Source organism: Chironomus tepperi, unplaced genomic scaffold, assembly GCF_022539635.2.
Source record: "Chironomus tepperi strain 1889 unplaced genomic scaffold, CSIRO-AGI_Ctep_v1 contig_85, whole genome shotgun sequence".
Lineage (NCBI taxonomy): Eukaryota > Metazoa > Arthropoda > Insecta > Diptera > Chironomidae > Chironomus > Chironomus tepperi.
Window position 1 is genome coordinate 4642857 of NW_027226207.1, and position 18978 is coordinate 4661834.

The window sequence follows — 18978 nt, forward strand, 5'->3', positions numbered from 1 at the left end:
ATCGTGTTCCACGTGTTTAAAATATGTTTCACATGTGTGAATGTCACCAGACATTTGGTTCACTTTATAATTGACTCAAATTATATTAAAATCTGAAAAAATTCAATCCAATTACTACGATAATCGATAATTTAACCACATTTTCATTTTGAAAGTTCCTAACCTCAATAAAATATTCAAAAAAGGAATTTCAAAGAATAGAATTAAAAAAAAAGAAATTACAAAACAGAGGAGTATTTAGCAACAAGGGAGGGGCATCAAGATTCCATAAGAAAAAAGAGACTTTCCAAATCAAATTCAATTTTATACAAAAATAAATTAATTTTTTTAAAAATCTTTAAAAAACCAAAAGGAAAGAAAAGTAAAAAAAATTGTTACAAAACACAATGAATTAAAAAAGAAAAAAATCTCATGATGTCCAAAATTAGATGTTTTTTTTCGTTCCTGACTATCTGTCATTTTTACAATAACATTTTATATACATTGACATTAAATAAAACAATTTTCAATAAGTAAAAATTATAATGAATTAGTTAGCACAATGAAATTCGCCAATTATTACAAAATTTATACATTTTATCTTATTCAAAAAAGAATTTAAAATAATTAAAAAAAATGATTTATTTTTAGACTTTTTTTAAAACTTAAAAATAACTTGAAAAAGAAATATATTATTATTTTACGATACATTTTATTTCAAACTTTTTAAAAAAGAATAAAAAGTAAAAAAAAACTATAAACTATCTATAAGAAAATAGATTTCATAGTTTAAAAAAGAAATGAAAAATGAACAAAATTATTGAGACAAAAATATCTTGAAAGAAGGGGTTAACAGACTATATCTAAGCAGATGAAAATAGCCTAGAGGTACTGAATGACTATAGAAATGGAAACAGAAATAGTTATGGGATAAATCATAAAAAAAAAACTTTACAGGGTTGTTAACCAAATGTCTATAAATTAGCAGCTACATCTACTATATAGCTGCTGCCTAGTCACACAGATAAAATCAGAGGCACAGATAACTTGTGTCGTCTATACCGCTAAATCTATTCATATTTTTGACTTTACAAATCTTACAAAAGACAGCAACTGGACATTAAATTGCCATTTACTAATTATACCGTAATTTTGTCCAGTCGGTAATGCTGGAGCTTTAATTTTTTTTTCCATCTTTAATGCTTCTGTCAAGGACAGTTTCAATATCTTGCCTTGTGTCTGAGTCCAAAGGAAATCTGACACAGACCTGTCTATGTCATGGAATGAAATAATTTAAATTTTTTAATCTTGACCTAGAAACTCAAATGTCTAGTGCAACATTTATTTTTATCACATCGAGTAACTTACTGAAGCACCACAATATAGCCTTTTAGACACCGCTGCAGTGTTATATGAAACATACAAAAGAGATGTGGCGATTATCTAACGATATCCTGATTAAAGGTTCTCGAGATGGGATCGAAATCAAGACAATCTCGACAATTCTTAACAATTCGTTGAATTTAAGAAATCAAGAATCATAACAGCTGTTTTAACCTATTTAACGGCAAAACAGCACGGACACGATCAATACAATTTGTCCACATTTCTAAATTAGAACCAGATTGTATCTTGACTGTTCGATACCTTAAGTAACTAAGGTTCAGACTAGACCAGTCAAGGACATAAGACTGTTCAAGTAAAAGAAGTTTCCAAACTAGAAATTCTTGCCTAACTCTTTCAAAGTCTTAACACCAGATGTTGTCATAAATAAGAAACAAATTTTGTTGACGTGCATGATCTACGTCATTCATTCACATTTATCTAGGTCAATAGCTTTAGTCACAAAATCCTGCCTTCGCAACAAACAAGAAAAGCTGTCTGTGCCTGTGATTTTAACTGAATTTCAAATATAATCGACTGCAGGCATAATACAGCTACCAACCCTGCCGATAATAAAAAAAAATATCACATGGAAACAAACAACTCGACAGCAATCGAGTTTATTCTCAAAATACAATATTTCAATGATATAAGAAATAAAATAAAGAATATGAAGAAGTAGAAATAGAAATAAAATATAATATTTGTGGGAGAGATGGAATGGTGGATGATGATATAAAAAGAAAGGGGAGACGAGAATATATATATATAAAAAAAAAATTGCACAGCCACATATTGTATTAGCATCTCTCAAGTAATCTCAATAGATTTATAAGATAACAAATTTATTTATTTATTATTATTTGATTGTATTTTAGGAATGAGAAGAGGCAGAATTGACTGAAATAATTTTTTTTTTTTTTTTGTTGAACCAAATTATTTTGCGGTATTGATGCTTTTATACCTCTTTCCATGCTCTCTCTTCAATTCGCCACCATATTTTGAGCCGCTTCCAACAAGTTCTATAATCTCCGGAATTGAGCTCGCAAACATTGCCTACACATATGTACACACACACATTGAATTATATTGTTGATTACGAATTATTAAAAATTAAAAATTTATTTTTTTTTATATGTCAGATGTTAGATATGGGGAAGTATGATTTTTGAGATATAAAAATTAAGTCAATAAAATGAATTTCTAAAACTACAGCACACAAATTTAATTTAATTTTTTTAAAAATTCCCAGAATTTTGATCCTTATTATGATTATATTTTCAAATTGCTGCATCTATGCATTGTGATTGATTTTTTTTAAAAATATGAACTAATTTTAACCCAATAAATATATAAAAAAAAAATGTTTATCTAGTAGATAGTTTAAAAGAAAAAGTTTGCAACAGCCATAGATTCTCATAGTTTTTTTTATACATGCACCGCAACTTACAGAGCAAAATAATGACAAAAAATATATAAAAAATAAACAAATTTTTAAGAAGCTTTTTCTATAAACTACGGAAGATTTCCTTTCAGGATCTTAAAGACTTTTTTTGTTGTTTTCTTTTGTTACTTTACATGCAAAATTTGTTGTTTTTTTCTGTACATTTAATTTTATCACATTTTTTTTGACAATATTTATTTTTTTTAGGTTGTGAATATAATTCAAGGTTTGAATGCTATGCAATATTATTTAATGGGATGGAGCGAAGTTTCTAGTTTTTAGATTTAATCTTAGATTTCAATTTTGTCTTATATGACAACTAATCCTTCACTCTTTCCTGAATATGCCCCAGAAGGCTTATTGATTATAATGTGTCAGATCTATAAACGGTCTAGCAAAAGCTCAATTCTTGGAAAAGAATATGAGAACACCAGGAAGTGGTCTGACTAATCTGGAAGATGGATGTATCTGGGTGTGACAGACGTAGCCATTCTGAGTAGGGAGGGGGCATGAGGGTTTGATTTTTTGTAAGGATCATCAAAGTTGAGAGTGTTTTTCACGAAAAACTCTTGTAAATTGAAAAATTGCTTCAAAAGGGGTTGGAGGTTGACTCCCAAAACGCCCCTTCACTTTAATACGCAACTGGAAAACACGATTAGAATCGCAATGACTTCTTTCAACAATTTTAAATAATTTGAATCACGTGGTCAGTCATAGCTTCCACTTCAGACTAGCTTTCTATCCTAGCCTCTCTAATTGTGAATAATTGAACTAAGCAAGCTTCTAGAGGCAATCTTCACCATCAACCTTATGAAAAATCTCTAAATTGAAGTTTTCAAGAAGCCTTAACTGTCAACTAATCTACTAAATTTCCATCAGTTAATTAAGAAGTTTTAAAATGGAAACTGTGATCACATCAGTAGATTTACCATAAGACAGTGTGGAAAATTCCATTTTCTATTATTAAATCTACTGCTAATCAAATTCGAAAAAATTCAGCTCAGAGCTGTTTTTTCTCTGCCTTTAATAGACCTTTCCTCGACAAAAAATTCACAAGTGCGCAATTTCTTCAAGTATGATAATTTTGCGAGACATTCAAACCTTGACAAAATAAAAAAAAAGTATAAAAAAAGAGATTACACAAATATGAGGTAATGTAGACATACATACAGATACAATTTCATTATTATTTAATTCTTTTTTTTCCTCTTGTCTATCATTAAATAAATATCTAGGGTAAGGTGAAATAATAAAGGAAATAAAAAGTCCTATAACACAATTAATTGGATTTTTTTTTGTTTCTATCACATTATCAGCTTCAATTATAAATAAAAAATTGGATACAATAAAAATTAATTAAATAAATAAAGAAGAAAAGAAAAAAATAAAGTTTTTTTTTTTAATTTTGCTGCTGAATAAGTTTTTTTTTTCAAAAATAAATTTTGTCTTGCATTACAATTAATCTTATTTTGCCAATACATTTAAAATTAAAGCTTAAGAGCGCAACTTTAGCACAAAGCTCCTCATAAAAATAATGATTTTTTTTTTCACTTTTATCAATATATTTAAAAAATTTGTTAATAAAAATCATATTATTCTACTTATCTTATACAAAAGAAATTAAATTATAGTTCATCAAGGACAAAAAGCTATGCAGAAGCATCATAAATATATTATATTAATTATGATCATGTATAATTGCTATAAAAATATGAATGTCATGTTTTTTTTTCTTCCATACTTTTTGTTTATGTGTATTAGAATCGAGGGTGTGCAACTAATCAAGAATTTGATTTATTTTGATCAGAAATTGACTCTAAATTAATATAATTTGCACAAAATTGTTTTACATTGATCAATGTTGTTCAAATTTGTTCAAAAAAAGATCAAAAATGATTAAATTTGTTCAAAAAAGTTCAAAATTGATCATATTTGTTCACAACTGTTCAAAAAATATCAAAATTGAATTAAATTCGTTCAAAATTGACCAAAAAATTCAAAATAAATCAAAAATTGGTCTAAAAAATTCAGAAATTATCAAAAATGAATTCAAAGTTTCACACCCCTGATTAGAATTAATTTAAATTTCCTCATTCGCCATTGTGCTAGTTTAAATTAAAATGTATAAATTTTTATCCAAAAATAAAGTTTATATTTTATATTTCTGACGAATGAACTCAAGATTCATTATCCTTTAAGAAGAATGCAATTTTTTGTTCACATTTAAACTTTCTTTTCTGTTTCAATAATTATCATCTACGATTACATTATCATTAACATTATTTTATATCTTTTTTTTTCAAAAAAATTTCTTAAATTCCCATAAAAATTATTATTATTATTTTGTTTTTTCGTCTCTGTATTAAATTTTCAATTAATTAAATTTCTTCCATTAACAATTTTTAATTACATATCATTTTTTTATATATATTTTAAAACTCAAGTTACGTCAAGGAGTTACAAAAAGTAAATAAAATAAGTTAAGGAAGAAGAAAAGTAAAGAGAATAAAAGGAGAATGAAATCATTCATGTACTCACCAAACCGACGAGTAAGAAGAATACCAAAAATGTTCTGCCAAGAACTGTCTCACAAAATACGTCACCATAACCCACAGTTGACATCGTTACGATGAGAAAATAAACACATGTCCAATATGACAATTGATGAGGATTGTTAAATTCCAATGGATCGCCAGAATTTTCAAGCTATAATTTTTGTATTTAGGGTTGAATTGATTATGAAAAAGAGAAGAAAAAAAGGTTTGAAAAATTAATTTCAATTTTATTTCTGTGGATTGTTCTGGATAGGACAAAAATGTAATCATCCAAATCAAAATTAATGTGAATTATTGGAAATAATACAACTGTTGCAGTCAATTTTATATATAGGGTAGACGTCGGGCTATTATCATATAGACTAAGCATTTTCGGTTTGGCATAAAACTTATTTAAATATAACGAAAAAATTCTTAATAAAGTGGTCATTCACTTTTGGCATCCAGAGACGTTAAGCTAAGAAATTTTGACATTCGACGCACCTTCTGGATGTGTGTGAGTCTAGGTTTGTGAAGTTGCAACTCAAAACATTCAAAAATTTTATTGAAATAATCGATAAGAAACTTGAAGTTAAAATTGTCAAAGTTTGAATCATGGCATTCCCAAATTTGTGAGTTTTCAGAAGGAAATTTGCAGCCGTAGACAATTTTTATCTAGCTATTCCTTAGTCTTAAATCTAGATCTTCATGGTAAAGCTTGAAATTAAACTTAAATTTTGCATAGTATCGAGTCAACTTTACTCGACATTTCTTTACTAAATCTGAGTTGATTTTAGGCTTTTCTTTAAAATTTAGCAGCTAAATTGTGCCAAGACAATACAAAACCAATCATCAATGGTGTCAATCATCATGCCATGTAACCGACCTAATTAAATACAGCCAAGAATCCAAAGCTTTGGCAACAAAATTATCTATGCACTGCTTAAAATCTTAGTTAAGCAATTTCCGCATATATTTCATCACAGAACAAAAAATTGTTGGCAACAAAATGATCGATTGGAAAACCCCTCAATCTCGAGTGCTGAGGTCATACTCTACATATTGTGAGATGTAAACAACTTTCAATCTTGGCTTTATGCAAAACATTTGCCAAGAAAATACTGACGAATAGATTGATAGACGGACATGTAAATGGAGAGTCCGCAAAAGGTCATTTATCCTCTGCAAATCTATTTTCATACGTGACTGTTCATATGCTTACCAAGTGAATAATTCCAGCGGCTGTTAACCAAACGGATATAAAAATTGATACTAATTGCGCTAAACGAATAGAGCTTGATGTTTTAAGTATATTAAGATATTGTAAGATATCCGGAACGGTCATAAGTCGTAGTGCTCGAAGGAATCGAAGACCTATTATAAATGAGAAGGAAAATATTGGAGTTAATTAAAAATCAGTCCCCAAAAAATACTAAATGTATATTATCGTAAATGTCAACATATTTATGTACTCACCAATCCACGTGCGGTCTAAATATATCGACACAAAGGACGGGGGTATTGTGAAATAGTCGACAAAACTGTACATTTCTAACATAAACCAGAATTTATCAGATGCTGCTATGAACTGAAAATGGATGTAAGACAAAAAAGGTAGTAAGTTTTCTATTATAAAACAGCACGTACGGAATAAAGTGTTCAAAATAGGTTGGGGTGGTGTGTGGATGTTACGTAACGCTATGGAGTAGATCTCTAAATTGGCATAAAGTTGGTTTGAAGTCCATTAGACTTGATTGGAGCATTGTTAATTAAATCCGAGCTCTAGTATGGATTGTCCCAAGTGGAAAATTCAATGGACTGGAACAGATGCGAGACTGTTTGCCATGGCAAGCACCATAACTAAACGTTCAGCTCTTAGATCGTAGCCTATTCTATTTGGATGTAGGTTTTAGCTCATATGAATGTTAAAGCTCGGTAAAAGTTCTCAAAATTGATGATATCTTGAGAAATTGATGATATCTCGATCTCGGCTTGAGGATCTGTTGTGATTAAAGCATCTAGAACCCTAAATACCTCCGAATTCTATTTAATTTGAGTGGAGATCCATTCAGGCTGAGAAAGCATAGTAAAGGATTAACTCTTAAGTCCTATATTGCTTAATATACCCAAATATCCCCAACAATGCAGCAAGCAATCGTTTCTTATAATCGAATAAAATAAGATATCCCTAAATTCCAAGTTACATAACATCCACCAAACCCAATAGAAGCAAAATGTCTAATTTTAACTTACTCGTATAAAAAAGTACACCATAAAAAATATATTGAATGCAAGATCGATTTGTTGTGTAGTATTGTCGCTCCATTTTTGACAACGTTCCACTTTTTCATGTGTTGCATCGATAAAGTAAATGATGAGTGATGCGATACTAAGAATAAAAACAAGAACCACCTGAAAAGAGACATAAAAAAAAGGAAAAGTGAAATAATCGTAATAAAAGCTTATTAAAAATTCATTATGTATGCATACACATTCTCTATTATTAAGCATGGAAATTGCTCATTTTTAAAAATAAAGGACGTGAATATTTAAGATTCCATGTCAAGTGCATTTTCACAATTTCCCCTCACGCAATCATAATAAAATATATTATTTTGCATTAATAAAATTACTTCAAGCTGCCACAATTTAGTTTATAATGTGCAGCAGCATGGAAATTGATAGAAATTTTCATATGTAAATCTTTAAAGCCTGAACAATATAACGTGGTAGCTCATTTTGTGTATAAATACAATAAAAAAAAAGTTTATAATAAAACATGCTTTTTTCTGATTCTCATGACATGCGCAATGCTCATCATTCTCGGTTTTTATTTTTCTTTTTGTGTGTCTTTACTTTCCACACACAATGACACAATTGAAATATTTTCGATTTTCATCATTCAATGTTTTCATACTTCATTCATGTTGGATGGATAAAAAAAAGCTCCCTTTTTGATATATATGCTTTATTTCTATGCTCTACATTTTCCATTTCAAGTATTTTCTTTCTGTTTTTTTTTACTGTCGACTCAGGGTTGGGGAGAATTTGGTTTCGGTGTATTTAAGAAGTAGCAACAATTTACTGCAAAATAGCACTGTCATCTTAATTTTGTTGGAAAAAATATCACTGTCATTATTATCATACTGGAACTGCCAACTGTAATTTTTATAGTAATTATTGTAATTTTTCATGTTTGCTGTTGGCAGTTACTGGGTAGCTGCCATTTTGTAGATTGTTTGGAGTTTCTAGATTGCTGTCTTCGTAGTTTTCACATGTAAGTATCAATTTCGTTTAATAGAGTTAGTTAAGAATTCTAGAATTTCACAATATTTTATTATTTAATTTCTTTCTCAAAACAACAAATAAGTTATAACGATCATTTATAATTCAAATTTTATACATTTTACTAACATAGTTGAAAACCCCTTTGTTTAATAAAGTAAATAATCAGTCTGTATTTGAACTTCGAAGAATAAACATCATTGTGAATAAATATGATTCGTATGGCAGACGTTTAATTGAGCTATAAGCATACAATTACAAATAAAGTGCTGAATCAGTGCTAGATAATTAAGTAATTATCAATCTAAGATCGAAATCTTGGTTGTTTATTGTTTATGAATGGCCAAAGAACTTTTGGACAGAATCTATTGACAAATCAAGTTAAATTCAGTAATACAAAATAGATGCAAATAGTAAAGAAGAACAATTAAGAAATTGAATTAAAGAATTGGCTTTAAGATCCAACAAAATTATTATATTTGATAAAAAATCCTATTCTATCTAAACCAAGTCAAATTGAATGTTTCTTACAGATTCTTATATCGATCGTATATCTAAAATCCCTTTATCCTCCTCAAAACACTAAATTCCATAAGTAAACGACTCAATATCAATTCAGTAGCTTATAAAATAATTCCACACGATGTCATAAGCATTTCCCAACCCCTGATTCAATATTTTTTACGATATTATAGTGATGAATATCTTCGCTGTCTTAGGAAACATTTCAAATTTTTTATATTATTATTGACTGAAGTATATTGATACAAAATAAATAAATTTTCCCATACGATGAAATAAAGATTAATAAAATGAGTGTCATAATTTTAAATAAAAGATCATTTACAGCTGAATCGTGAGCGGAATTTCATATTTTTTTATCTAATAAAATAAATCAGCTGAAATGGCAATTGCCGTCGAGTATGAAAGATAATCTCTCTGTTGCACATTCAATTACATATTTGCCCCCTCAAAAACTGTCTTCTAAAACGATTATTGTTTATAAAAAATCAAATTATAATGACGTGAATTAATCTAAAACATATCAACAGATTTGTTTCAATGAAGTGTGTGCAATTTAATGCCATTTATCTATCTATGAATTAGACTCAATTTTCATATTTTATGAATAAAAAGTGTAAAAAAATATTGGATGAAATCCAACAAAACTGCTTGTTGTGCTTAACTCTTTTTTGTGTGAATAATATTGAAAAAGTCAATGTACTCATTATAATCGTATAGGAAAAAAAATAACAAATAAATCGATCAGACTGAAGACAGTGAAAAAGTTTTTGAAAATGGATTAAAGGACTTGAATCAACAATGGCAAACAAAAATTTGTTCAAATCAATATCAGAGTGTTCATGAAAGAGCATTTTATAGCCGCGAAAACTGTATAGAAATGAATAGCAAATTAAAATTGCTGTTGGCCATAAATCATATCAATTTTAGAATTTATGCAAATCGTTATGCAGCTCAGACATATCAAATGCGAAGCATAAAGTTGAAAACATTTTGTTATCCTTAAAACTTAATATCAGCGCATTTTTCATGTGTTTTGTGGATTCAACCTTACATGGGCTTAGATTTTTCGACATGCATAGGTCAGGATTGATTAATATTTGTCATTCTAGCACTTGTTGCTATGTTGTACGACACCCTTCTTATTTCTCAGAAATTTGGTGACAGATTTACATAAATTTTTCCTTATCCTGAATGGCATTGTTTGGTTGTAGTTTATGGGTGTTGATGCTTTTTAAAAATTCAACAAGAAACTTTTTTTTTTCGGGTGAGTTTGTCAACAGAGTCGGGAGCTAATTTATTTCTATCAAACGGATCGTATGGCAAACTTTATTTTTTTGCATCAGTTTTGTTTCTGTTTTGGGGTTAAATTTTTTTTTTCTGAATGCAGGTTTGGTGTTGTTATTTGCATAAAAGCTTTTTGATTTTGCTTTTTGCATCTTTTGAAGCGAATTTGTCTTTTTTAATTTATCTTTTTTAATTTGAATTATTATGATGCATCAAATTTCGATTTAATTTTGCATCATTTTGATTCTTTTAGCTTTTTTACTTCTTTTGATTCAATTTTTCATCTTTTTCCCATCTAACTTTAAGTTTTGCATCTATTTTTGCTTCTTTTGATTCATTTTGAAAATAATTTAGCTGCTTTGTGTTAATTTTTGCATCATTTGTATTTAGTTTTGCATCTTTCTTGTGCTTCTATGTATTTTGCATCTTTTTCTGCTTCTTCAAATTTTGAATTTTGAGTTTTATTCTTTAAACGTATTTTATCAAATTTTAACTTATTATTCTGCATAATTTTTTGCATCTTAATATCAAATATCGCATCTTATGACGCAGACATAAACTTGTCTACAAACCACAAACTTCAAACTACTTCACAACCCAAAAATGCCAGCCATTTCCTCTTCAAACTTAAATCCCACTCACTCATCCTGCAAATATCATACACAATTTATACGATGGCGCCGTTTATCTATTGTATATATTTTTCAAGCATCTTCAAAATCAAGAACTTATACAATCTTGATATAAAATTACAAATTCACTATATAAGACACACTCTGAACCGCACACTGCAAATGCCTCTCTAATTTAAAGGAAAAAAAAATTAGCTTATTTGTTTCTATAAGCACACTTGTGCGGCGGTAACAATAGCTCGATAGAAAAATATCATATAGTGATGCATAAATCATAGCTCATGACATTAAATCCTCGTATATGTACATTTTTGAATTCTATCCAAGTTTTTTGTGTTTTATGTATGCAATGTGAAAAAAAAAGATGAACAGCTGATGAAATGACTAAACTCTAAGCAGCTTAGCATATATGTTAATTTTCAACATCATCGTATTATGCTTTTTAACGAATTTTTCATCGCATTCAGTTTCATATTAGTATTTATTTTGTTTTGGAAAGGAAAACATCGATTTTTCCGAATCAAGTGTAGTTGTTGTTATGTGCTACATAAGATGCAAGTAGTTCAAGTAGATCAAGACATATTCACATGAACTTATTAGTTTATAAGACATAAGCATAAACATATGTTTATATATCGACAGATGTACTTGTACAATTTACTATGTATGAACATATGAGCCAACTTTATGAAATGAGTGTGCTACGTTGCAGATATCGGTGGAATAAATAAAAAATAAATTGCTAGCCGAAAAAAAAGGCGAGGATGGTAAATAAATTGTCTATTGTTTTATCTGTCCGCTGGGACATTTTAATTTATTGGCAGATAAATTTTTAAAGAGGCTGATGCTTTAGGTTTGGTTTAATGCCAATGCTGGCAAACAGAAATTTTAGGAGTACCAATTTTTCGAACTCCTAAATTAGGAGTACCAATTTTTCGGACTCCTAAATTAGGAGTACCAATTATTCGAATATTTTAAAACCGTTACAAAATCTTTGTTCACTTTCTTAGTTTACAGCTGTAATTTTTCATATAAATCATTAAAAATGGTTAACCAGTGTTTTGTTATTAATTGTACTAGTTGTGTAGACACTGGACACAGTTTATTTAAGTATCCAGCAAGTTTTTAACGGTCAAAAATTTGAATGTTTTGTAAACACTAACACCACGAAAGAAAAGTGCTAAAATTTGTAAAAAATTGATTTGCAAAATTTTCTACTTTTAGATGAAATTTGTTAGTACAGAAGCATTGTAAATGCTTTATTATATGCTAATCTAGCTAACTAAAGCTAGAAAATAATGTATTTATGTATATTTGTTTGAAAATTTTTGATTGAAATTTTACAATATTTTACAAATTTTATTGTTTACATTAGCATACAAAAAAATCGAACTCGAAACATTCAAAATTTTTCGAGCTTAACGACATAACCTCTTATTTGCCAACATTGGGTTTAATGTTGACTTTATTGGTGGATTTAATTTGGGAATAGAATATGTTTTAAGGAAGTAATTGGAGTGAATTTCCTTATTACTTTTATACTGTCTTGTTTAAACGGGAGGGTTGGGGATGATTCAGGGATGGGATGGATTATATGGAAATGTATCTCAAGAGCAGAGCAAGGTGAGAGCAACGATCAAGTAGAGCAAGTCCTTGAAAGCATGATTTTGCCTTTAAGGGTAAGTTACTGATTTTTAATGCATTTTGATACAGTTCCAAAACAGTAAAAACAGGAAATTTTATTAAATTTGTAGAAACGTTGATGAAACCGAAGCTTTGATGACAACAATTGACAAGCATTGCAACAGTTGACCAAAATTTAAGGATAGTCCTCTAAACACCCAACCCAATACCCAGAGAACAGATGACAAACACCAAAATAAAAGACAATTCTATCGAAATACAACCAAATAGCCAACGAATTCCTACCCTCCCACAAAATGCATTTAAATACATTAAAAATAACAATTTTTTACGACCTCTCGTCTTCCACTTGAACTTAACATTAAAATCGCAAAAAAAAAAGAAAGAAAATTAATGTTCCACTTTATATTCAAAACACATGTTTGAATAGATATTGCCCATTAGCAAACAGTAAGCCTTTATGTACAGTCTTGAGTAAAGAGTCGAATAAATTATCAATGTCGCGCTCTTAAGTAATAAGTATCATAACAGTAACAATTTATGCAAATGATTGAACAACTAGTTTCTATCGAAGTAATTACCAACAGCAAGTGTAATGAGAAAATATATGAATATTAAGATTATTTATTGAGACACTTCAGTTGGGGAATATTTTAAGTGAATCGATTAGTAATGATGGGTAATAGTTCGGACGTGACTGTTCATTAGTAAGCAGAATACACAATTTCAGATGGAAATCATGCAAAAATGTACTGAAATGACTGCATCGTACCAAATTGGTTATAACGTTCATTTGAGAATTGAATAATATTTATTTTGCATAGTTGAAGACCCTTTTTCATGTAAAAGTTCAGTTTGTTTTTGAACTCCGAAGAATAAACATTGAATATTAATTTTCCGTATTTATCTTGAAAGTTTCAGCAGTAAATTAGCATATTACACTGTTAATTGATCTAAAATTACCAATTTCCATAAGGACATCACTAATAACCAACCATACACGATTGCATAACAAAGAAAAGCTCCGAATCTTCCAAATAAATATTATTCAGCTATCAAACTGTCTGGCAGATAGTAAAAGTTCCAAAATATAAATTATGCCAACTATAATTCACGTCTAAGCCCAATCACTAAATGCACAATAAAATCGTTTCCGTGTTATATCCAAAATATATAATAGTTCATGAAAAAATTATAAAATCAAAAGCTAAACTTTTTCTTTCAATATCAGGCTCGTGACAATTGACACATTTTGTATAATTTTCAATGATAAATGTTCACAAAAAAATATGGAACAAAATAAGGGAGAACAAAATAAAAAATCAATAAACGAGAAGATAAGCATTAAGTTTGATGAAGAAATCAATTGCAAGTATTGACACAATATGACAAAAATAAGTCATTCAACGTTGATGGATAAATGGGACAGATATGAAAGCAACAACTAAAGTCATTTATATTCAGATACCAGAAAGTGTCAGCTTTATGCATGATAGATAATGTATACAATCATCAATGCCTCAAAAAAGGGATGGTTTCATTTTCATTAGCTTTCATAATTCTTTAGATCTTTGTGTGGGGGTAAGAAAAAGGAGTTTTGAGGTCAATGCCAGTAAAATAAGTTGTATCACATGTTTATGCATCATAATGAAATGATTTAGATTGAAATCAAAGCCTTTGCATGTCCATACAAAAAGGAAAAGTGAAGGAAAGAAGGAGGAAATGTATGGTAATTAAAATTGTGGTGGGCTAGGGTATGTAGATTTATAAGTGGAGCTGCTAGTTGACAATATTTCCTTTTCTCGTTTTAATTCTGAATAGCTTATTGTGTTGCGGTGTAATGGAAGTGTTGCTTAGTAGAGGAAATTAGGGTAATTTTGGAATGAAAAGAAAAATGATGAATGAGAGGTAATGTGCATGACGACATCGACGTCTACTGAGATTAAGGGTATGGAACTGATCAAAAGAATCTAAATTGATGCTCTAATTCACATAGAATTGAGGTTATTAATACAGTTGAGGATAACAGACTGCAATCAGAACTTGAATACTGTTTCACTCTGGACAGATCTAGTTCTTTGTTAGCTTAGAGATTTATCAGTTGCATAATCTTGATTGGAGAATGGAATTTTGTTTTAGAAAAACAAATTTCTAGGGATTGTCAAATTTAGTCCATAATTTCATATAACTCTGGACTGGCAGTGACTAATCTAAGCGTCGAAGTACATTCAAGAACTCAAGCTGCATCCAAAACATATTTACGTCATTAATGAACAAAATGTTCCCTAAATTACCAAAAATTAAGCTCATTCTTCATTAAAACAATGATAAATGAACAAGTTTAACAAAACTAGAGCAAAATTAAAGTCTAATCATCCACGATAAGCAACGATCAAACATTTATCATACCCTTATACCCTTAATGAACATCAAAAGAAGCTTAAAATACGCAATTGATAGTTAAAAAAAAGCAATATAACTTATTCGACTCATTAACTACAAAATTGTGACTGTGGTGTGGAGAGTGGTGGGAATAAAGGAAAAAAAAATCGATAAGCTCGGCATGATACAATTCTTTTTAGAAGTTAATGATGACTTGCACGAGTCATGAATATATCACACGTTTCCTTTCATAATATTCCTAAAGCTTATTAAAAATCATGTCATGTGCAGAATCATAATAGCACGCAATTGCATTGCTGAATAATATGCATAAATTTCTTTATGGCCTTTTTTTTCTGTGCCTGAACATTTAATGCGTTTGGTTCTTATTTTTTGTGAATTAATCCGTTTAATTAAATTGAAATTGGAAATTACGAAAACGCCTTGTTATACATGACAATTGGAGGCTATAATGTTCAGTCCCAAAGTACTAAAGTCCAATAATATATTCAAAAAAAAAATGACATAAGAACTTACCAAAATACGGCCAGTGGTTGTTTGTCCTGATATAAGTTCTCCAGCCCAGTCCTTGGCTTCTGTCATAAAAGTCCCCTCAAACTCCTGTTTGCCACGATTGGCTTTGAGCTCCTTCTGTTTCGGATCATTTGGTGAGAGTTCTGGTTCTTTACGGCAACAAATGAACGCAAAAGCTCGCCACAAAAGAACAATAAGAAGCCCGGCAAGAAATGTAAATATACTTGATAATAGAAAACACCACCATTTTCGGACTTGAAGGCAATCATCAAAAGGTGCTTCTGTTGTTGCTAATTCTTCTTCACAACCCGACATCCCCTATAAACATCGGCAATATAATGGGGATATTTTCTTATTTTATGTCTATCACTTTTATTAATCATTTGACATTGTCGATGGATGTTTTTTTTTTTTTTTTATTATTTAATTTTTTAATGCTATGCTGCTTGTTTACTCGTGTTAGCTCCTCCGATACAAACTGTGCAACATTTTTTAATGGATTAACATTTATTTTTTAATAATATTCAAATTTTTTTCTTATTTTTTTCCTTTTTTCCTTTTATGAATTTTAAATGAATAACTTCACATTGATTGCACTATATAAACATTTATTCAAAATATAATTATTATGTAGGTCTTTCTCTTATCTTTCATCTTCTAAATCCATTCACCCATATAACTCTGTGCACAACTCTTATCACTGTTAAATGATGATGTTTATGACCACATGATAAAAGAGAAGAGAAATAATTTTACAAAATTTAATCCTTTTTATTTTCTTTCTGTGTGTAACAAATTGAGAACGGTGAGAAGCTTTTAAAGTGCATTTTCCTGTGAGGTTAAGTCGATAGGGTCAAATTGACAGTCTATGGCTGAATTATCACTTCGGAGAAATATTATATAGTGACTGTTTTGTTTTCAAGTTTTATTGACTCTTGCCAATTTTTCTAAATTTTCTGTGATTCGAAGTGGCTCGTAAACGGAATGATAAACCATTCCGATACTTAATTATTACATCCTGTGATCGTGGGTTCATGACTCAGCAGGGGAAATTGTTAGTTTGTCTTTTTTCGAATCAAATTTTGTGGAAACGCATCGCATACTCTTCCTTTGTAGGCTGGAGGCAATAAAATTATCAAATAGTTGGTTCAGATTTCACTTTAAACTGTAGGTTTACTGGATGCAGAGGTCTGACACGCATCGTGTTTCGTTAAACATTTACTAGCCACGAATCACCCTAGCACAGCTCTGGATCTCAATAATCTAAATAATTAAAGGTTTTATATGTGCCGATTTGCTAATTTATGGAACATTTGAAAAATTATTTATAATGGTTTATTGCTTTACATTTCAGACGAAGGAAAACTAAATGTTGGCAACCATTTCAAAGACTTGAAATTAAGTTCAGAGTTCAAATGAATTCTATTTTATTACTACATTTTCTTGTATGTCATTCTATTTTTGTAACTGTATGTCTACAACAACTTTGTATTTCGTGAAATACTTTTTGTGATCCACTGTTTGATGATAATTCGAAGCTTTTTCTTTTGAAGTTTAGAATTTCATACAATTTTTTTGGAAATTCAATTGAATTCTTAGTAAATTCGATAAAATGATTGTTTTGCTTTTAGTTTGACATGAAGTGGCTCACACTAATTATGGATATTCCAGAAACTCTAATGTTTGAGTCAGAATGTCGAAAAACATCAAAATGTATTCAATTTTTATAATTTAATTAATATTTTCAAATTTAAGTTTGATTTTTGTAGAAAAAATAACGCAGGAAGTCTCACTTTTCAATAATCATTCAAGATAACCTCAAAAATTCATCATTTTTTCACAAATTTTTATCACAAAATATTAAAAATTCCAAGTCATAAAAATGCACTTTCAAGCCGCGTTCTCGTTAAAATAATCTTGTATCATCTTTTTTTTCATGAGGAGAAAAAAAAACATGAGATGAGAAAATGGAAAATGAAAAAAATAATGAATTTTCCCAGAGAATTTTCTCTCACATAAAATTTTCCTTTCTTCTCAAAAAAAAAAAGATTTTTTTTTTCAAGCTTGTGTGAAAAAGAAAGAAATAAAAAAAGAAAGAAATTTTGTCACAGCAAGCAATATAATGCTATATAGTGGATATTATACATATATTATCATCATTACAAAAAGGGATTTTAAAAATAGTCACATTTGCTACATTCTTTTAATTTATTTTTTCTTTTTTTTTTATTTTTGTCAAGTGCCTCACATTGCACATAGACGACAAACTTGCAATTGTTTAATTTAATTATAGCGTCTTGGTTTTAAAATGTGAAAAATAAAAAAGAAAGAAAAATTGTGAAAATCTAATTTGTCGCCTCCCCGCGCACACACTACATAATTATGAATATTATTAAATAATAGAATTAAGGTCCTTACATCGCAGGAAATCGATGGAAAAGAAGAGAAAAAAAAAAGAGTTCAATATTCAGGAAGAAAAATATTGTGTGTATATATCCTGCCCTAATATATTTTTTTGACCGAATTTTCTTTTTTTGATAGCAAAACTCTTCTATCGTAGGTCACAAACACAACCATAAACTTTTTTTTTCTTTTTTTTTTTTTTCTTTTTTCACAAAAAAAAAATTTTTTTTTTCGAACTTTTTTTTTCTTATGCGATTTTCAGCATTTAACGATAATCTAATTGATATTAAAGCACTTTAATTGCGTTTTCAAGGTCAAAAATAATTCCAATAAGTATAAATTATTTTACAAAATGTTTATTTTATGCAACTTTTTTTTAACTTAAATTATTTTAACTGTACTCCATTTTTTCCAAGAGAAAAATGATGGGAAAACGAGAAAAACAGTCCGATTTTCACGAAGTTCAAAGCGATTCTGAGTGTCGCTGAGAAGAAAAAATTCTTTTTTTTGTGGAAGTTACCGAGCGAGAATCAATATACATATAGTTTTATGTTTTATTACTAGAGTTTGCGCACAGTGAGCTTTTTTATGAGAAACGTATGTTGGGTGCTACATTTAATATTTTTTTGATTAATTTTTTTGTACTTTTCTTAACTTTTTCTAACTAAACTTTGATATCACTTAACAATGGAATTACTTTAACTTTGAGATTTTATTAGTTATAGACAATTATTCACTTTATAACTGCTTGAATTTTAATTATGTTTTTATATGATACAAAAATTTTATGCTCAAAAAGCTTTCATGGGAAGAACAACTGAAAAGCTCTCTTCTGATAAGAAAAGCTTTTATTCCTTCCTGTATTCCATTCCTTAATGCTTATTATTTTTACTTTTTTCGCGATTTTAACGTTTTGATAAAATTTTCACTTTTTAATTAACTTTTCGAA

General features: G+C 29.1%; 1 protein-coding gene across 1 annotated transcript in view; it reads right to left on the bottom strand.

Moving 5' to 3' along the window:
* slo (calcium-activated potassium channel slo) overlaps positions 1 to 18352 on the bottom strand; it is a 70702-nt gene extending 52350 nt beyond the window's left edge. Inside the window, exons 1-6 of the mRNA XM_070635213.1 lie at positions 18045 to 18352; positions 15630 to 16326; positions 7594 to 7752; positions 6817 to 6928; positions 6563 to 6714; positions 5345 to 5512 (exon numbers count right to left, since the gene is read on the bottom strand). Of these exons, the coding sequence (XP_070491314.1) occupies positions 5345 to 5512; positions 6563 to 6714; positions 6817 to 6928; positions 7594 to 7752; positions 15630 to 15941 (903 nt within the window). The 5' untranslated portion in view covers positions 15942 to 16326; positions 18045 to 18352. The remainder of the gene's footprint in view (positions 1 to 5344; positions 5513 to 6562; positions 6715 to 6816; positions 6929 to 7593; positions 7753 to 15629; positions 16327 to 18044) is intronic.
* Positions 18353 to 18978: the final 626 nt, after the last annotated feature.